The sequence below is a fragment of the Natator depressus genome, chromosome 3 (genome assembly GCF_965152275.1).
Source record: "Natator depressus isolate rNatDep1 chromosome 3, rNatDep2.hap1, whole genome shotgun sequence".
Taxonomy (NCBI): domain Eukaryota; kingdom Metazoa; phylum Chordata; order Testudines; family Cheloniidae; genus Natator; species Natator depressus.
The window spans coordinates 82,167,409-82,189,504 of NC_134236.1; the positions used below are offsets into that span (position 1 = coordinate 82,167,409).

Sequence of the window (22,096 nt, forward strand, 5' to 3'; positions counted from 1 at the left end):
CTCAATGATTACCTTTTCTGTTCATTCCCTCTGAAGCATCTGGCACTGGCCACTATCAGAAGACCGGATACTAGACTAGATGGACCACTGGTCTAACCCAATATGGCCGTTCTTATGTAGGGCTCTGATATTGCAAACATTTAAGCACATGCTTTAAACATGTACGCAATTGTTTGTAGGTACAGGGCCTAGGTATGAAATTTGCATTTACACAAAAGAGGAGCTTTTGAGAAAGAGCCCCTTAAAGCACACAGACAATTTTGAGATCTGCATAGCCAGTAACACTTATATATAATATTAAAACTGTTCTACCTCTCAAATTAAGTAACTGACCATTATGTGTATTCATTTAAATGCATCTTAGTAACTGATCAAAATTACTTTCTTTCATTTACCTTCCAAGACCCAAGTTCAAGGTTCTGCACTTTCCCTGCAACAGCAGAAGGAAACATGGAGAGCAATTCTGAATTCTCATCTTGGCAAGTGAAGGAGGAATTGTGGTTAAAATTGCAGCTAAATATACATAGTTAAATATCCAGAAAAATACTGGAAGAAATTGAATTATTTTGCCAAATTACTTTTCCAACAGATGTCTGCATAGTTAAAGCCCCCCGTTTCTATCTTGTATTTTGGATACTTCTGTTGTTTGTTCTAGAAATGCCTAATACACCTCCTCTCCCTGATTTGGTGGTCTATGTATGCACCCTTACCATGATGTTGCCCCTATTTTTTTCTCCAAATATCTTTACCCAGAGACTTTCACCTGGTCTGCCTCTCATCTCCTTCTGGACCTCAGAACAAATGTATATATTCTTGACATATAGTGCAACATTTCCTCCCTTTTTCCCCTCCTGTCTTTCCTGAACAAGCTATAACCCTCTACACCAATATTCCAGTCATGAGACTTATCCCACCAAGTCTTTGTGATGCCAATTAAGTCATAATTTATTTTATATACTAATAATTCCAGTTCATTCCCCATACTCCCTGCATTTGTATACGGACATCTAAGATGTTGAGCAGATTCCACCACTGATTTCCCTTTTGTTGCGCCTATGACCCTCCTCTTCAACCTTCCCTTCCACCCACGTTATCCCCCCAAAAATTGTGTGTGTTTTCCCACTCTCCCAGTGAAGAATTATTTAAATCACACATTCAAATCAAATTATGTAGGTTCCAAGGCTGCATGCCCCATAATGTACGGCATGTGTAAGAGCTCACAAAATTGGTAGCCGATTGCTTGTGTTAGGCATGAATGAAAACAGCAAAAAAAAGGCAAGTCCCTCTCTCTTATCCCATCTGTGATAATGTGTTATGATGTCAAAAATGTCAAGACACCATTTAGATTCTTAGAATGTTTGTACTCATGATGTGGTTAATACAGGAAATGGGCCAGTAAAAGCTACTTTTCTTAGAACGTGCAATGATTACATGGCACAATCTAAGAAATTGAACAGGGTCTACAGTATCATTTGGACATTTTCAAGAAGGCTTTGTCAATGCCACCTATCTTTCAGGTATTTCCAAAAGGAGCTCAAGAGTTCTGGTGGCTTCTCTGCAACATGCCTATCTTTAAAAACTCATTTTAAAGATGATGCTTAGAGGTGCACAATGTAAGGAACTCAATTAGAGGGCACACTTCCTAAAAGAATCAGAAAAGGCATTCCTGGACACTTCCATATTTTTTTAAAAGGAAATTTCTGCAGAACGAAGTGTATAGCATGAATCTTATTTTATCTTATTCAAATATCGGATTGTCTTGTTTCCTTACCTATTTCCTCTAGGAATCATAACCCATATTGCCTCAACTCGTCTACATTCTTTTATCTTGTATAGCTTACACCCTTTCTTAAATACTTGTATTTTCAATTATTTTCTAACAAGCTACTTTTATATTTAATAAAAAATAGTAACTAAAAGGAAATGTAATGTGAAACAACTGTTAGTGTAACGTTAAGGCAGAGGATTCAGACAAAATAGGTGCACACAATTCCAGAAGTGATGAATTTGTTTAAAATCTTCCCAGCAGACTTACACACAGCTACAGGTTCTCCAAAATGCATGTCACAAGTACCAATGATTCATCTGCAGTGTTCCTGTTAGCAAGACTTCCTAAACTTTTTTAAAATTATGTTGTTTGAATGTCCCTCAGCTCAATTAGTGAGGGCATTCAGAACAACCTAAGTAAATACTTCCTAATTTTGATTTCCATTTCACAATCACAAAACACACAAACACATAGTCAACAAGCCAGTTTTTCCTAGCAACAAAATATTTTGTTCACCATGTTAACTCTTTTGCATCTCTACAATAGAAAAAGAGTGAGTTTTGCTTTTATTTTAAAATTATGAAAATTGCTAATATGGCATGGAAGATTCTTTTGCGATTTTGACTTCAATCCATATTTGAAAGTACTGTGTATGACTACTGGGTGTAACATAATTCAAGTTCAATGCTAATTCAGTGCAATTACTCTCCTGAGCAAAGATCAGTAACACTACTAAATTATATTTGACAGTTTTACGATGTGTCATCAGTGCACTGTTTTCCCCCCAGTGACTAAACTGTTGCAAGGCTACCAAACTCATTTCACTTAAGTCCTTGGAGGGGACCCAGACCAAGTGTGCTTTCAATATACCAAACAGTCATCAGACTTATACAAATCTTTGAAAAATCAATGCCCCTCCAAATATTTCTGAAGAAACAAGCATTCTAACTGTGTCTTTCCTTCTCAAGTTACAATGAATCAAAAGACAACTGTAGAGAGTTCTTGCCTTCTCCTCTACCCAACTGCACTAGCATACATTCAAACAATTTATTCTGGAGCAAACAGTTCATTTTTTAGATTAAAGCAGAGAGTCATTTTCAAGACAGGTCATTTAAACACATATGCATACTTGTTGGACAGAAAAAGCCAGCTCTGAATTTCCAGAAAGTTCTGAAAAGTTGTACTGAAGCACAAACTTTCCCCTTCCAAAAAAAAAAAAAAAAAAAAAAAAAGTAGTATATACTTGAGCAATAGGTGTAAGTATAATTATGAAACCTTCTGGTTTCAAAGTTTCATGCAGTTCTTACTAAGCTGATTTATTTTTAACCAGAGAAAGAACGTATTTTAATCGTACCTTGAAATGTACTGTGATGTTCCAAGGAAGAGCTGTATTTGATGCATGAAGGTCAAATAGCAATCCAATTGGAAAATGCCTAAAAAATAAGGGGGGGGGGGGGCGGGGAAAGAGTATATTAAATGCACACGAGTTTTACATTTAGAATTACATATAACAGAAAATATACTTCCAGTTCCCAACTTCAAAATTGCCAGTTATTCCCCACCTTTTTAGTCAGCGTTAAGCATGCTCAAAGCCCTGTACAAGGAGAGATGACTGACTTGGCTTAGTCACTGGCAGAGTCGGAACTAGAACTCAACAGTTTCTAACTCCAAGCTTTATACTCAATCTTACAGAATATCATATTAACTCTGGACATGACTCCCTATCCCGCCTCCCGGCTTACAGCCTAAGGGAATGGTTGTAAACAGGCAGCAGAACAAAGGCATGTTGGCAGGTAGGTTGAGTGAGGCATGGCCAGGCAGGATTTGTGCCATTTTTTAACCCCATTACTGTAAAACTAGTCAGAATAAAATAGAAGGAAAAAGTATAGGGAAACTGGGATTTAAGGTTTACGAGCAATACCATTAAAACTAATATAAGTTACAAGAACAAAAAGACTGCACTCTTTAAGTGTTCATTTTCTACCTTGAAGTAAAAAATGTAGATAAAATTTACTATGTCATAAAAGCTGGCCTTTTGCAATAAACTACAGGCCTGGTCAAGAAAAAATATTGTATTTTAAACCTTTCCCAAATATTTACTTCATAAAACTTTTCTGCAAATCTTTTTGTACAGAAATCTAAAGATGACCATCTTGTTAAATGTCTCTCTTAATGAAATATGACAAGTGCTTTAGTACTCAGTAGAATTTTCTCTTGGATTTGGCATATCATGCTCAATTCTCTTATACCTTCAAAGACCTTAGAAATTAGTATTTTTGGAAACATGACAAAGTAAAACTGTTCTCTTAGGCCCTGATCCTGCAAATATTTATGCATGTGCTTAACTTCAGACATTGAGTAGTCCCCTCCGAATTCAATGGGATTGCTCACAGTGCATACAGTTAAACGTGTGTTTAAGACTTTCCAGGACGGGGGCCTTAAAGAGGAAGGATTGAAGGAGAAGACAACATCATTTCTAGATATACCAGAACATTTTCGTAACAGCTGAAAATATATATAAAACAGTCTAGTGCTTCAGCACCATCTGCTGGCTAGTTAGCCCAAAAGCTAAGACAAGTTTAGAGATACAAAATGTGAGAGATAATATCTTTTATTGGTTCAACTTCTGTTGGTGAAAGAGACAAACTTCTGAGCTTCCACAGAACTCTTCAAGTCTGGGATCTTGGACCAACACAGCTCCAATAACACTGCATTCAAGACACATCTAGTAGGTTAAAAATTCAGACAGAAGTGTGATTTTTTTAAAGTTGATATTCTTTTGAGTTTAGTTATTTAAAAATTCCTAACATTAGTGAGAAAGGGAGAAAGAACAAGAGAGTGGCTCCATGACTGCTTTTTGATGGTAGAAAATGAGAACAAAGGATGGATACAGAGCAGGACTTCTAAAAAATATGGATCCATTATTAATGCACATGTTTTTACTGCTAAGGGTTCTTAACTAGTAGAAGTTCTGTGGCGTGCAGTCATGGCACATGAGTCCTACAATAAAAAGACCTGCAAAGGCAATTCATGGAAAAATATTTTATTTAGCCCACCAGTCAAAGTAAGTGCAGACTTCCTTTAAGAATTACACTACTACACAGGGAACATATTGCATGACACCTGGCTCTTAGAGAGCCATTTTTAATTTACTATACAAATACAGATACCAACTAATACATAAAATAAACTTCTTGGTATACCTCTGCTACCTTTTCCCTTTGGTCTCCTTACTTCAGAGAGTATGAAATAAATTCACATGCTTAAGAGAAATAAGTGTTGTTCAACAACTGCTTCCAGCGCATGTCCTTTGCTAGATCCTTTTATGAGGAAATATTCATGTCACTTTGTTCCCATCACAGTACTTCTGAGGCTAGTTCTGCAGACAGAATCCCCACCAGAGAAATCACTTGCTAAGCAGAAACATGAATCCCCATTAAAATTAAAATGCTATGACTAGAGTATTACAATCTTCAGAGCTACAAACAAGATGGTTTCTTCCTCTAAAATTCTGAAGCAGCACTAATGTGCACGCACTAGCATTTAACTCCAAGCCATCACAGACTTAAAATAATGCCACAAGACTGCATTCCACTCATTTTCAGGACTTCTAACCTGAAGTGTATTTTAGGAGCCAGGAACACCTATGGTATTGAGCAGCACCTGCAGAGAGACCTTTTATAGTTCTTTCAAATAAAAGACGTTTCTAAGCCAAGGTAGACAGAGTGGGCAGGAACACACCAACAGAAGGGGAGGGGGGAAAGAGAGGGTTTGTTTGTTAGCAGAGGATGGGGATAGTTACATTCTCCATCCCATTCACACAGTACTGAACTTCTAGGGAAGTGCTGTGACACAGGAGCACTGTTTCTAAAGCATGCCTTTGTATGGGACACTACAAACAAAAAAGCATGTTAGGGGCGTGCAAGCACAGATCATTGCACCTATAGAGCTCAAGGGAGGAATAAAAAAACCAAATAAAAAAAAAATATAAAATTTTTCAAAGTAAGCAAGTACCAAAGAAATTGGCAGAAAGTCAGACAACATGACTGTGCAAACTACTTAAGGGAGGTTTCCTGTTCAAAATATACTGTTTGATTGCCAGAGAGTCAGCCTGAACTGGATTTTGAGCCCAGGGCAGACAGGTCTTGTGGGGAAAAATAAAAAAGGAAAGGAAAAGATTCCAAGAGGCCACAGTTCTCTTTATAAGCTGCTGGAGCAATTCTTAGTTTTGGCAAGGCTTTAATCTATAAATGCATAGCAGTAATTTGACTTCCAGCCCCGTCCATTAGTTGTTGCTATAGTATTACAGAGCAGGTGCTTGTGAGGTGTAAGTGTGCAGCTGCAGAACTCTATTTAAAGTTCATTAATATTTTCAAAAAAGACATAAGGCAACTAAGGAAAATTAACGGTCATCAACTTTACAGCTTTTTTTTTTTTTTTTTTTGAAGCTTTGAAAAAGCATTGGAGAAGATGAAGTGTGTCAGCCAGAACAAGTAGGAGCACTGTTATTTTCATGCTAGAACCACTTTTCTGTGGCGATAAAATAAGACACGTGTAGCATGTAAGTCACACAGAGGATAGAAAAGAATTCCCATGACAATTTCTGGTGAAGGTGAAAGTTGAGAAAATGCAAGGTATTTGAAGTCTACTAATTGCCATATTTTCTCCTCCATCAGTGGAAGTTTTGGGTGTATCAGAAATGAAGGATCAGGTCCTAGAGCATTAAAATTTAGCAAAAGAAATTAGCTGTGGCCATCAGTTTAGGACTAAGATGTGGAACCAACTCAAAGTATGCAAGATGGATACAGAGATAGAGGGTAGAGAGCATACGTCTCTATTTTTGTTATGTTTCTGTTTCTCATTGTGTGTTCATAAAATAGAATACGAAGTTCCTACTTTAATCAATAATAATTGAGAGATCACCACTTTATAAGTTTCTGGGGGTTCACATTAGCAATATATTTACTTTCCACCCAATGTGCAGAATATTGTACTAAAACTCTTGCAATGACTTTTTAAGTAGCAGTTCCACTGCAGTTTTGTTTACATTTACTTTTAACTCAACAACATGCCATTATAAAGAGACATAATTAGCTTTAAAAAACCAACATTGTAATAAGTAAAAATTTTTAGTCAATTAACGGGTAAGATTTCTATAAATAGTGGATCAGAGACTTCCCCCTCCCCACAGTTTGTTTTCTTTGCACTTCAATACACCAGTTTTCAGGTAGACTGTGAACATTTAATTAAAATGTATCTTTTTTGAGGACTTTTAATACTGCTTGGTCAGTGAACTAGTGCATTAAGTCCTCTCAAAGCAATAGACGAGAAAAAATACATTTAAAAACAATTACCAAACTTACCCAATCCCTTCTAGTGATTTTTATTGATACCCATTCTATTTGCGTAATGTCCTAATGTTGCCAGACTATATCAACCTAATTTATATAACACAGCTCACAATACTTTGCCCATTTGAGTTCCCCCAACTCCATTACAATGGCACTGTTCCCTTAGCCTGCCGCCTTCAAAAAGCTAATGCCAGCATAATCAGCTCCATCTCACCATTGTTTCTCTGCCATAAGGACTCTCTGTTGCATGGTACAAGAAGAATCTATATTGATCCTTTTCCGTTCATGTCGTCTATTAAGCTGTTGAAAGGGTTAACACACAAATGTGGTCCATGCACCAAAGCCCAGATTTATTAACTTTTTGGGCATACTACACACTCCATTTTTCACCCCCTCAGGCTTCTGAAAAGAGCGGAAGGTTAGAGGGGATAGTTTTAGGACCAAAAGGGGGGTTAGTGGATTACAGATTGTTGTAATAAACCATAAATCCAATGGCTCTATTCAGTCCATAATTTGTAGTATCTAGCAGAAAAATGAATTTAAATTTAAATGCTTATTATAACAATTCATAACCCACTAATCCCCTCTTTTTGTCCTATGACTGCAGAGATGTTAACAGGCCACTCATACTTGAACCATCCCTTAAAGTATGAGCTAACTACTTATGCTAAACAATCTGTTCCACCTTGCATTTTGCAGTGACGCTGGGAATACCTTTCCCAGATCTCTCTGTGGCTCCAAAGCTTGTCTCTCTCACCAATAGAAGTTGGTCCAATAACTCACCTACCTTGTCTCTCTGAAAATTACCCAACATCTTAAATAAATGTGAGAATGCCTTGTAATTTTAGGTTCCCTGGTCTTCTAGTAAGCACAAGGGGTACCCATGGGCCATTCTGTAGTACTGTTGCAAAGGAAGGCCACAAACTTCTCCATGCAATGGCTCTCATGTTCTCCATTCTCTTATCTCCCAGGGGAAGCCAGAGTTCCATAATGCTTGGGAGCACCTCCCTATAGCTCCCCCCCAAAAAACAAGTTAAGACCCTATGCATCTTAGATTAAACAAGAGTAGACTGTGTCACTTTACATCATAAAAAAAGGTAGTTAAATCAACTCCTTGGGGCAGGACCCACGTATTCTCTGTTCTGTACAGTATTCACCACATTGCTGGTGCTCATCAAATATTAAAAAGGTCCCTCAGATGGCCCAACACTTTCCTATGTAAGTAAAGCTTACAACAGTGAAAATAAGGACCTAAGCCTGCAAACACCTGTGCACATGCTTAACTTTATTACTGCAAGCAACCCCACTGATTTCAATGGGACTACTTCTGGTAGTAAAGTTAAGTACATGCTTAAATGTTTGCAGAATCACACCATTAATAGCCTTGATCATTATTAAGCGACCCCATTTTTACTTGGCTGTTTACCTTCTAAAGATATTCCTCCTGAAGTAGTGCCTTGTGCTCCTAGAAATCAGTCTAATTCTAATGTCCTTGGAGCTGTTCTCTACTCCATACCTGTGTCCTTCTGTTCAAACTAAAATAAACCTGTCTCTTGGACATCTCCTCCTGGATGTTTAGCTGCCAGTTCAAGCTAAACATAGCCAAAACAGAGCTCCTAAACTCCTTTTTGATAACTGTGTACATCACCACAATCCTGCTTGTCGCTCAGGCCTGTAACCTGGGCACCATCTTCAACTTGAACCTTTCTGTAGAACCTCAAATCAAGGCTACATCTAAAACTTGCAGATTCTTGCTACACAACATCTCTAAGATATGGCCTTTCCTATCCAACCACGCAGCTAAAAACTCTCATCCAGGCTTTCATCATCTTGTGTCTTGATTAGTGCTACATCCTTCTCTCTGGTCTTGACAAATGCAACCTTGCCCCGCTCATATCCATTCAGAATGCTGCAGCAAAGATAGTTCTCCTAGCCCATCATAGATTATGTCTCCCCTCATTTTGAATCCATCCATTGGCTCCCCCTTCTGCATCAAACGTAAGCTGCTTATTTCCATTTTCAAGGTCCTTCACTGTGAGATCCCACCCATCAACTTTTTCTTGCTAATGAGATGTCAATACTCGCCTCCAATCAGCCAATGATGTTGTCCTCCACTGCCCACTTGTTAAATTTTCAAACCCTTTCTGATTTCTCCCAGGCTGCCCCACAGGCTTGGGAAGAGCTCCCTGTCAATGTCCACAAAGCAACTTCATCATTCACTTTCAAATCTCTCTCCTCATAACTCTCCTTTGCTGTGATGCCTATAAAAACTTGACAACTGTTAGGTTGCTGGTGCTGGGACTGTTCTCTGTATACCTACCATGCTAACCAATACTGTCTCTTTGTTTACTTGTATTCCCCCCCAATCGGTCTGTATCCATCTGTTATTTCATCTTATACTTATATTGGAAGATTCTTGGGGCAGGGATCGTCTTTTTGTTCTGTGTTTGTACAGTGGAGTCCTGGTACATGATTAGGGCTTCTAGGTACTACGATGATACAAATAATAAGAAAAAAGAAGGGGATAGTCTAACAGAAGAGTATCAAAATACAAATTAGTTTTTAGTTAAAGCCATTCTTTTTTTAAACCAATAAAATATATTAAGAGCCCAGTTTCCCTTTTTCCACCATTACAACATAATGACAGATTAGAGAGGTCATAATATTTCACCTATCTATATAAGATTGTGCAGCAAGCACGTCTCACTATTTAAACAGTATGTAGTACATTGTGGGCTCTACAATTCAAAGTAATAATCACCATTGTTCAATTCTAAGAGACACTTCCACTGTGGATGTACAGATTTCTTACATATATTCCAGTTTCCTTCTTTTTGTATTGCTAACAATTAGGGCTGTCAAGAGATTTAAAAAAATCATCAGAATTAATCATATTGTTAATAGAAGAATACCATTTATTTAAATATTTTTGGCTGTTTTCTACATTTTCAAATATATTTATTTCTATTACAACACAGAATACAAAGTGTGCAGTGCTCACTTTATTTTTAATTACCAAGATTTACACTGTAAAAAAAACACAACATAGTATTTTTCAATTCACCTAATACAAGTACTGTAGTGCAATCTCTGTCATGAAAATTGAATTTACAAATGTAGAATTATGTACCAAAAAACAACTGCACTCAGAACCAAAACAATATAAAACTTTAGAGCCTATAAGGCCACTCAGTCCTACGTCTTGTTCAGTCAATCGCTCAGACAAACAAGTTTGTTTACATTTGCAGGACATAATGCTGCCCGCTTCTTGTTTACAATGTCACTTGAAAGTGAGAACAGGCATTCACATGGCACTGTCGTAGCCAGCGTTGAAAGATATTTACGTGTCAGATGCGCTAAAGATTCATATGTCCCTTCATGTTTCACCCACCATTCCAGAGGACATGCATCCATGCTGATGAAGGGTTCTGCCCGATAACGATCCAAAACAGTGCAGACCAACGCACGTTCATTTTCATCATCTGAGTCAGATGCTACCAGCAGAAGGCTGATTTTCATTTTTAGTGGTTCGGATTCTGTAGTTTCTGCATCAAAGTGTTGCTCTTTTGAGATGTCTGAAATCATGTTCCACACCTCATCCCTCTCAGATTTTGGAAGGCACTTCAGATTCTTAAATCTTGGGTCGAATGCTGTAGCTAGCTTTAGAAATCTTACATTGATACTTTCTGTCAGGGTTCCCTCCCCACTTTGAATTCTAGGATACAGATGTGGGGACCCGCATGAAAGACCCCTAAGCTTATTTACTTACTCTTTTTGCAATATTGAGACTTATTTTAGGATGATTTTAGTAGAAGGAGTTTTCTGACCTGATACTTCTCTGCTTCCCCAGGGAACATAAAAACAAAGAGCACAGACAAAGCCTTCTCCCCGCCCCCACAGATTTGAAAGTATCTTCTTTCCCCATTGGTCCTTTTGGTCAGGTGCCAACCAGGTTATTTGAGCTTCTTAACCCCTTACAGGTAAGGAGGAATTTTAAGCTACCCTTAGCTGTGTGGTTATGACACCTTCTTTGCCTTTGTCAAATCTGCAGTGAAATTGTTCTTAAAACAAACATGTGCTGGGTCATCATGCAACATTGCTATAACATGAAATATATGGCAGAATCCAAAAAACGCAGAGCTGGAGAAATACAATTCTCCCCTAAGGAGTTCAGTCACAAATTTAATTAACACATTTTTTTTTAACAAGCATCATCAGCATGGAAGCATGTCCTCTGGAATGGTGGGCGAAGCATGAAGGGACATATGAATCTTTTAGCGCATCTGGCATGTAAATATCTTGCAACACCAGCTACAAAAGTGTCATGCGAACACCTGTTCTCACTTTCAGCTGACTTTGTAAAGAAGAAGCAGGCAGCATTATTTCCCCTAAATGTAAACAAACTTGTTAGTCTTAGCGATTGGCTGAACAAGAAGTAGGAATGAATGGACTTGTAGGCTCTAAAGTTCTACATTGTTTTGGTTTTGAGTGCAGTTATGTAACAAAAAAATCTACATTTGTAAATTGAAGTTTCACAATAAAGAAATTGCACTACAGTAATTGTATGAGGTGAGTTGAAAAATACTATTTATTTTATCATTTTTATAGTGCAAATATTTGTAATACAAAATAATAATATAAAGTGAGCACTGCACACTTTGCATTGTGTTGTAATTGAAATCAATATATGTGAAAAAGTAGAAAAACATACAAAAATATTTAATACATTTCAATTGGTATTCTATTGTTTAACAGAGTGATTAAAAGCGATTAATTTTTAATCATAATTAATTTTTGAGTTAATCACGTAAGTGTGATTAATCGACAGCCCTAGTAACAATTTCAAGCAACACCTTTCATAGGAATTCATTAGCGCATGAGTCACAAGACAACACCTGCAAGTCAGCAGTACAAAGCAAAGCAGAGTCCACTAGATGACATTTAGTTTTCACAGAGACCCCAGTGGCTAATATCAATATTTTTCTTCCCATCTACAACATATAGAAATGTATCTAAAAACATGTTTAAATCAGTTTGCCTTGTACAATGCTTGACTAAGAACAAATGCTATTTCTACTGAGGTAGCACACACCATACTTTTTAAAGCAGGTGATTTGAAAACAGTTCCTTATTTATGGAAGAGACGTATTATTCCATGAAAGATTATTGATTAGTAATGTTACTTTTTACAGTTCACAGTCAACAGCAGAAAGTAGAAAGGGATCAACTAGGTTTATGAAACAGTTGCCAACCACCACAAATCTGTTAGCTCCCCCATTTAGCCAGGAATACAATTACGAGCCAGTTTATAAAGATGCATATAATATTTATAAAGTTGACACAATAGTCTGAATATTCCATGTATCCATAGGTTTCAGAGTAACAGCCGTGTTAGTCTGTATTCGCAAAAAGAAAAGGAGTACTTGTGGCACCTTAAAGACTAACCAATTTATTTGAGCATGAGCTTTCGTGAGCTACAGCTCACTTCATCGGATGCATACTGTGGAAATTGCAGAAGACATTATATACACAGACACCATGAAACAATACCTCCTCCCACCCCACTCTCCTGCTGGTAATAGCTTATCTAAAGTGATCATCAAGTTGGGCCATTTCCAGCACAAATCCAGGTTTTCTCACCCTCCGTCCCCCCACAGACAAACTCACTCTCTTGCTGGTAATAGCCCATCCAAAGTGACCACTCTCTTCACAATGTGTATGATAATCAAGGTGGGCCATTTCCTGCAGAAATCCAGGTTCTCTCAGCCCCCTCCAAAAACCACACACACAAACTCACTGTCCTGCTGGTAATAGCCTATCCAAAGTGACCACTCTCCTTACAACCTGCATGAAAATCAAAGTGGGCCATTTCCAGCACAAATCCAGGTTCTCTCACCCCCCCCCCCACACACACACACGCAAACTCACTCTCCTGCTGGCAATAGCTCATCCAAACTGACCACTCTCCCCACAATGTGCATGACAATCAAGGTGGGCCACTTCCAGCATAAATCCAAGTTTATTGGATACTATTAATTTAGGCTTAAATAGAGACTGAGAGTGGCTAAGTCATTATGCAAGGTAGCCTATTTCCCCTTGTTTTTTCCTACACCCCCCCCCCCCCCAGACGTTCTGGTTAAACTTGGATTTATGCTGGAAGTGACCCACCTTGATTGTCATGCACATTGTGGGGAGAGTGGTCAGTTTGGATGAGCTATTGCCAGCAGGAGAGTGAGTTTGTGTGTGTGGTTTTTGGAGGGGGGTGAGAGAACCTGGATTTCTGCAGGAAATGGCCCACCTTGATTATCATACACATTGTGAAGAGAGTGGTCACTTTGGATGGGCTATTACCAGCAAGAGAGTGAGTTTGTCTGTGGGGGGACGGAGGGTGAGAAAACCTGGATTTGTGCTGGAAATGGCCCAACTTGATGAACACTTTAGATAAGCTATTACCAGCAGGAGAGTGGGGTGGGAGGAGGTATTGTTTCATGGTGTCTGTGTATATAATGTCTTCTGCAATTTCCACAGTAAGCATCCGATGAAGTGAGCTGTAGCTCACGAAAGCTCATGCTCAAATAAATTGGTTAGTCTTTAAGGTGCCACAAGTACTCCTTTTCTTTTCATGTATCCATAGCATGTCATATCTCAATATAACAGTCCTTGAATATTCCATGCTTCCAGAGCATCAGATCTGTCACAGTAAGCATTTAATTAAGTGTTCTACAGAGAGACAGAGTTTAAATACCACTCATCCCAAAACTAATTCAAAATTTTTGTAAATGGTAATATTGTGATGGGTCTCTCTGAGAAGATGCTATTGTACTGAAACTCTAGTCTTTACAGTAAGATGTGATTAGTTTATGATGCAAATACTGACAGCATGCTTAACTCAAACTTTTTATACAGTAGTTTTTAGTACTATACATGCAGAGTTTAATGATGCAAAGTTAAATCAACTCACCATTTCAGCGGTGTGCCTTCATATTCAAACCATATCTCAGTAACATCTTCTTGTCTCATAACCTTCTGAAAGTGTTTTTTCACTTTGTCTGTTACCAGCGTCAAGTAGCTTATTCTAGGTAAAAGCAACTGAAAGGAAAGTTTGTACAAGCAGGTGTCATTTCTTTTTGAAGTTTTAGAAATCTAATATACAGCCAAATATAGATACTGTTTTTCAAAAACAAAGACAAAATATGCAGTTGGTGTTTTGGGTCTTTTTTGTTTTTTTAACATGCCATACTTTTAGATAGTAATAGTAATTTGCTTCTTAAATGCCAATAAGTTAATGCTATCAAATGATACTTATTTTAAATCAAGTTTTGAATGTAACTGGCTTCAGCACTGAAAATATCTTAACAAAAAATAGTCTGTAAATTGTTTTTTTCTTCCTCACTCAATGCAGCTGGAGGGAGACAGAAGTAATTTACTAAAAGGCAGAAATTACTCAGTGGTCAGGTCCAGTTACATTTCTCATAACTGGACCCTTTTCTTCAAACAGGTATAAAAATAGAGTATGCCATGTCATTAAACAGGATAGATACATTTCTATAAAGAACTGCTTGAAAATAAAGATTCACTTGCGCTAAAAATTTTGATCAGATAAACATTTGATACTTTAAAAATCTGTAATATGAACTTTTCAAAATATTGTTCAATTCATATGAACAATGTCATAGTGCACTGTGCATTCTCTGCATCTCGCAAGTTCCATCCTCTTCATATTTTGTATTCACATGTGATACCCATCAGGATTGTTGCGATTTTTCCCAGTCCTTAAAAACCCACTGACTGCCTCCTCAAAAATAGAAGGAAAAACTATCATTTTATAAAATGAAACAGAGACACACTCTACGCAATTCACCTTTTAAGTATATTTATTTCTCAAATAGAAGAGGCACATTGTCCAAAACAGAAAGTTTGCAACTAAGTAAAAGACAAGAAAAATAATTGAATTCTCCATCAGTTAATTAGTTACTCCTAACACTCTTAGCTGCCCATACTTCTCATCTGAAACTTTTATACCTATTATTAAAAACTGTAACTATATTAAAGTAGCAAAAGAATATTTTTAACTAGTTTTCACATTTGACTGCACTTATATAGAACCAGTTTCAACGTTTCCTCACAAAGTCAGTAAGAGAGGAACTAACTGAAAAGGTCCTTAGACACATAAGGTGAGCAGAAAAGCCCTTATATAAAAATGTAGTTTTTTTTTTTAAATAGACTTCAAAATATGCTCTTTAAATGGTTGAATCAAAAGATTGGTTAACTTTAAAAAAATTAAACCAAATCAGAACAAGTTGACATGGAAGCCTTTGTAAAAAAATTATTATTTAGCATTCCCACAAGATTTAAAGGTTTAATACTGCATTTCTAGAGCCTGTATTTGCATGAATCTCTTCCCACTTGGCTTGAGCATTTAACATTGGGAGAGAAGTTAAAATAACTTAAAATTTTTTAAACATCATCACAATAAGTTTGGACAAGAAAACTGTGTGCCTGAACTGGTAAATTATGACAATTTTGCAAGGTTACTTAGTGTATTTCATTCAAAGGCCTCAAACCATTTTACAGACTAATTCTAGTCAGTTCCTATGCTTGAGACGGGGCTCCAGACATTTGTGATTTAAAATATCAATTTTTATTTATCATGCATCTTTCTGTTTCTGTAGCACATGACCCTTGTTAGTTTCCTTTTGCAGCTAGATCCATGTGGGATATGTTTCTACATTACAGGTATACTTTCACTGTTGCTACAGACCAATTTTCTTCTGTGTAGGGTGGGGCAACAAGGTGGCCAATAATGTTTGGCAAATCCTTCACAGAAGCCCTTTTAGCAGGGTTCTTGTGAGAGGGTATCAAACATTGCTTTCATCAAAATCTTGCTTAGCAATTCTACTTTAGTCCAAACTGTAATACCAATTAAGTATGGAATAGTATAATGTGGGAATATGATTTTGTTTCTGTTTTTTAAGTAACCAGACAGTATGATCACAAGTTAATTTCATTGATGTTAGTAATTTTAGTCAAAATTTTCAAATGTAGGTGCCTAAAGTTAGGCACCTAAATCCATAGCTAGTCATCTAAGTAAAAATGGCCACACTTTCAGAGATCTCAAGCACCTACAGTTCACGTTAGATCAATGGAAGCTGTAGATACTTAGCATATACGAAAATCAGGCCACTTACATTTAGGTGACTCACCGTGGATTTAGGTAAGTAATTTTAAAAGAGAAAAAAAAAAAACATTTCAACTGTGGATGTTTAGTTTCTCTCAATTAAACTAATTCATTTACCTGTTCTTAGGATTTCAGAACTTTAGTAAAGCCTATAAATATTTTTCACAAATGCCTAGATCACCCTATAGGTTAAACCTTCTGAAAAGTAACTTACTTGTTTCTTCCCTTCCAATACCCGCCAACTTAGCACTGGTGTGGAGACATTTTCCTGCTGATACAGTTTCCGCCTCTTGTTGAGGTGGTGTAATTATGCCAACAGAAGAGCGCTTTCCCATTGGCACAGTGCGTCTTCACCAGACGCGCCACAGCGGCTCAGTTGCATCAATGTAGTGTGGTATGTAGACTAGCCCTTAGTCTAAAGAAATATTATAAATATGTTCTGTCTATTCCTAATAGGGTAACACTTCTTAGGACACATCCATTATTTTCCAGTGAAACCAGCAACCTTATTCACATACATTTAAAGGCATTCACTGCACAAACTGGACATCACCACACCCATGTATGCAACACAATTAATTTGAGGTTCAAGTGAAAAGCCCTGCCTACACCTTTTAAAGCACTCATTATTACAGTTTCATGAATGCTAATAATGGTGAGAGTTTTAGCACAGGCCAGACACCCCTTTCTTTTTTAAACTCACTGTGTCATCTAACTCTCCTTGGATCAAGTCTAGGTAGAATACTGATAAGAACACCAGCAGCTACCTAGTCACCACCTATATTAGACCACCACTCTTGCTTGCATTTAAAAAAAAAAAAACCCCCCACACAAAAAAACATTCCCACCAGAAGCATCAAGACCAAAGAGCCTGAAAAAAAACCCAGATGTGATTGGGCTAGCCCTGCCTATCTTCATTGTACTTACATAATAAGGTTCAGCTTCCCTTTCAGTTATCTCATCCTGATACAGCATGAAGCAGGTTGGTATTCGTCCAAACCACACATCTCGAAGCACATCTTTGTCATCTGTCATTCTTCCAATGGGTACTGAAGCACATGTAGACTAAATTATTTCTTCAACCAGAACTATGCCACACCCCCAAAAGACAAAAAGCAAGATCAGCTTTTTCAAATAAAAGATACAAAATTTTACAGTACTCCTTTTACTATGTTCCCATGACACAAGGTAATAAGAACAGAGTTCTATTTATCAAGTTACCAAATTTAATAATTGCTACAAAAAAAAAAAAAGTTGGCTGAAACGGTTTACAGGTAATATGAATTAAATAGCAGAACATTAAAGAACAAAATATACAAAAGTTAACAAGTTGCTTAGCTGTCAGACATGTAGGAGGTAGTGATGATCTGGAAGAGGCCTCAAGGTCATCTAATCCAGGACTAAGTATTATCTAGACCATCCCTGACAGGTGTTTGTCTAACCTGCTCTTAAAAATCTCCAATGATGGAGATTCCACAACCTCCCTTGGCAATTTATTCCAGTACTTAACCATGCTGACAGTTAGGAAGTTTTTCCTAATGTCCAACCTAAACTGCCCTTACTGCAATTTAAGACCATTGCTTCCTGTCCTATCCGCAGCAGTTAAGAAGAATTTTTCTCCCTCCTCCTTGTAACAAACTTTTATGTACTTGAAAACTGTTATGTCCCTTCTCAGTCTTCTCTTTTCCAGACTAAATAAACCCAATTTTTTCAATCTTCCCTCATAGGTCATGTTTTCTAGACCTTTAATCATTTTTGTTGCTCTTCTCTGGACTTTCTTCCATTTGTCCACATCTTTTCTGAAATGTGGCGCCCAAAACTGGACACAAAACTCCAGCTGAGACCTAATCAGTACAGAGTAGAGCAGAAGAATTACTTCTTGTGCCTTGCTTACAAAACTCCTGCTAATACATCCCAAAATGATGTTCACTTTTTTGCAACAATGTTACACTGTTGACTCATATTTAGCTTGTGATCCAGTATGACCCCCAGATCCCTTTCCACAGTGCTCCTTCCTAAGCAGTCATTTCCCATTTTGTGTGTGCAATTGATTGTTCCTTCCTAAATGGAGTATTTTGCATTTGTCCTAATTGAATTTCATCCTATTGACTTCAGACCATTTCTCCAGTTTGTCCAGATCATTTTGAATTTTAATCCTATCCTCCAAAGCACTTGCAACCCTTCAAAGCTTGGTATCGTCCACAAACTTGATAAGTGTACTTTCTATGCCATTGTCTAAATCACTGATGAAGATATTGAACAGAACTAGACCCAGAACTGATCCTGCAGGACCCCTCTCAATATGATCTTCCAGCTTGACTGTGATCACTTGATAACTACTCTCTGGAACACTTTTCCAACCAGTTATGCACCCACCTTACAGTAGCTCCATCTAGGGTGTATTTCCTTAGTTTGTTTATGAGAAGATCATGCAAGACAGTTTGAAAGCCTTACTAAAGTCAGGATATACCACATCCTCTGCTTCCCCACATCCACAAGGCTAGTTACCGTGTCAAAGAAAGCTACTAGGTTGCTTTGACACAATTTGTTCTTGACAAATCCATGCTGTTATTTTATCACCTTATTATCTTCTAGCTGTTTGCAAACTGATGATGAGCAGGCATGCACCTTCTAAATTATCCTGGTTCATACAGAGGTGGGAGCACTTGTATTCTCAAAGTGTCTGTCTACACTGCAGCTAGACACCTGCATCTGGCCTCTGCCAGCTGACTCAGGCCCATGGGACTTGGGCTGTGGGGCTGTTTAACTGCAGTGTAGACTTCCAGGCTTGGGCTGGAGCATGGGCTCTAGGACCCTGCGAGGTGAGAGGGTCCCAGACTCTGGGCTGCAGCCCAAGCCCAGAAGTCTACACTGCAATTAAACAGCCCCACAGCCTGAGCCCGAGTCAGCCGGCATGGGCCAGCCGTAGGTTTTTAATTGCAGCACAGATATAGCCAAAGAGGGCTGAAATCATTCAGCAGCACTCTGCCAAGTAACAAGGCTTAGGCCTGGTCTACACTAAAAAATTAGGTTGACCCAGCTGTGTTCTTCCGTGGTGTAGACAGCAAGCACTAGGTCGACAGAAGAATTCTTCCACTGTCCTAGCTACTGCCTCTGGGCGGTGGATTACCTATGCCGACGGTAGAACCCCTCCTGTCACCAAATGCAGTGTCTACACCAGGGGTGGGCAAACTTTTTGGCCTGAGGATCACATCTGGGTATGGAAATTGTATAGCAGGCCATGAATGCTCATGAAATTGGGGGTTGGGGTGCGGGAGGGGCTCCGGGCTGAGGTAGTGGGTTGGCCTGTGGGCAGGGGTGAGGGCAGCCAGGCGGTTCTGCGTGCTGCCCTGTCCCCAGGTGCTGCCCCCACAGCTCCCATTGGTACTTGGGGTAGGGGCAGCATGTGGAGCCCACTGGCTGCCCCTATGCATAGGAGCCAGAGTGGGGACATGCTGCTGCTTCCGGGAGCCATGGCACACGCAGAGCAGAGCAAGCCCCAGACCGCGCTCCCCTGCGGGAGCTCGAGAACCGGATTAAAGCATCTGAAGGGCCAGATGGGGCCCATGGGTCATGGTTTGCCCACCCCGGTCTACTCTGAAGTACTGTATCTGCACCACTGTAGCATTTCAAGTGCAGACCAGTCTTCTGTGCCCTATATTTTTAAAAATGCATTCTTCACAAGTTAGAGTTAGAACTGCAATACTTGTAAGAATAGCTGTTTTTTAAAAGCCAAAGTAACTGATTTTAACAAGTCTACGTTCATTTTAAAATGAAGTCAATTAATCTTTAACAATGACTCTGACTAAAGGCTGGCTGATTACAAAATAGCATCTTCAGAATTACCAGTAACTACAGGACAAAACAGAGCAGCAGGGGGAGAATGGAAGATGGGGAGGGCTGGGGAATGCAAACAGACCTAATGAACTACCTTATCCCCACCCAAGCGCATGAATAGACGTGCCTATATTAAAGAAATTTTCCAAAAACACGCCACCATCCATCTCTGCCAGCGTCAGCAACATGCAGAGCCCTAGTGTGGCCAGGCTATTTGCATTTTAAGCAACATTTAATCCAACCCTGCTCAAACCAGACATAACATGGTGCTTAAAACGGCAGCACTCATGGCCTAGCTAATTAGGTCTCCTAAGATTGCTTACTGGTGAACTAATACTAATAATGCTGAAAAACATTTTCACAGTCTTCCTACAAAGTCTTGTCTGCACTGAAGACCCAGGTGAATCAACAGGACACAGTGGGCATGTCTACACTGCATCACAGGGTGTGACTGTAGCTCCTGTAGACACACATGATCTAGCTTTAACCTACCTAGCTTGGGTACTGGAAGTGAAGTCACAGCAGGTTAGGCTTCAGTGCAGGCTGGACAAGCCCATCCAGAACTCTGCGTAATTACTCAGGTAGCTATCTCATGCTGAAGCCTGGGCTGCTGCAGCTTCACTACTCCTGTACCTGAGCTAGATAGGTTAAAGTTAGCTCAGATATGCAATGTAGACATACCCAGTGACGGGCCCATAACTATGATCAGAACAAAAAACTAGCCAAAGAAAACCAGATAGTAGCAAATAAGTCAGTATGTTAAAATACTGCCTCCTTACTCCAGCTGTTCTCCATCCATATTTGGAGACATTCACGCTTATTTGGCTGACAAAAAGAAGGTTTATTACAATTACTATATTCGTCCTGCCCAGTCAACACAGCATAATGGGCTGGATTGCGCTCTGGCCCACCAAGGCCTCCTGAATGACTGTAGAATCTCTGGCATTCTTGACTAACCCCAAAAAACCCAGGTGACTTCCAGACCACAGGAGAAACTCAGGGAGCAAACACATCTATTCACCCATAAAGAGAGCTAATTTGCTCTGGAATCACTAAGAGCCAGATGGGGCCAGAAAGCCGGAAGCCAGCAGGAACGCTCACTCCCCCCCCACCCCATTACCCCCTCCCCCGCCGACCCACTCCCCTCGCCTCACCCCAGGCCCAACTAGCTCCCTGCCCAAGTCACCTCCACTCTCATCTCCACCCCGCCTACACCCCACGCATCGGCTCCACGTGCCCCATCCCCAGTCACTCACACCCACGAGGGGCCGCGCCTCCCGGGGCGGGGGGAGGGGAAAGGAAGCTACTACCTGAACCTCTTCCGCGCGCCCCCCAGCCGCGCGCATGTGTGACACAGCGGCGGGCGCCCTCCGCCACTCAGCGCGCAGTCCGCCCGTCACGTGACCAGAGCCTTCCGCCCTCGAGGGAAAAGCCTCCTGCTATCAGCGACACCAGAACTCGCAGCAAAGGCGAGTTGCGGCGGCGCGGAAGAATGACGTCACGAAAGCCCTCCCGGGTGGGGACTTGCGGCTCATCTCTCCGTGGGTGGGGTAGAGACGGTGTCCCGGAGGCGCCGTTCCGGCCAGGGCTGGGGCTGAGGCTGACCCAGGCCGGGCTCAGCGAAGCTGAGGGAAGAGCGCGCGCAGCGGCGAGTCTGGCCTAGGACACAAACGGCTCCCTCCCCCTATTCCCTACTTTGGGTGCACTGAGCATGCCCAGTGAGCTGCGCCGTTGCCACTGCCCTCACTTCTACTTACGATTTGCTGCCTCCTCCTTGGAGGGGTTTAAAAGGATTGGGGGGGGGGGAAGGAAATCGCAGCGGCGGGTGGGTGTCAGGCTCTGAGCAGGGGGCAGAAATGTCCTGTCCGGGGGCGGGGGAGGGGATCAAGCTACTGTAGGTAGCGGCAGGAGAGGGGCTGAAGGGGAAAAATCGGGGGGCCGGTGGTGGGAAGGGGCGACGCT

At 39.9% G+C, this 22,096-nt stretch overlaps 1 protein-coding gene across 7 annotated transcripts in view; it reads right to left on the reverse strand.

Moving 5' to 3' along the window:
- The window catches only part of ATG5 (autophagy related 5), a 125,456-nt gene extending 103,551 nt beyond the window's left edge, over nucleotides 1-21,905 (reverse strand). Inside the window, exons 1-4 of one of the 7 annotated variants that reach the window (XM_074948181.1) lie at nucleotides 21,892-21,905; nucleotides 17,225-17,385; nucleotides 14,081-14,208; nucleotides 3,123-3,201 (exon numbers count right to left, since the gene is read on the reverse strand). In XM_074948181.1, coding sequence (XP_074804282.1) covers nucleotides 3,123-3,201; nucleotides 14,081-14,208; nucleotides 17,225-17,332 — 315 coding nt within the window. In that variant the 5' untranslated portion in view covers nucleotides 17,333-17,385; nucleotides 21,892-21,905. Of the gene's footprint in view, nucleotides 1-3,122; nucleotides 3,202-14,080; nucleotides 14,209-17,224; nucleotides 17,490-21,320; nucleotides 21,350-21,390; nucleotides 21,406-21,444; nucleotides 21,709-21,891 lie in introns of those variants that run through there. The other 6 variants (XM_074948179.1, XM_074948178.1, XM_074948182.1 and 3 more) reach the window with 6 other exon arrangements.
- Between the last annotated feature and the right edge of the window lie 191 nt (nucleotides 21,906-22,096).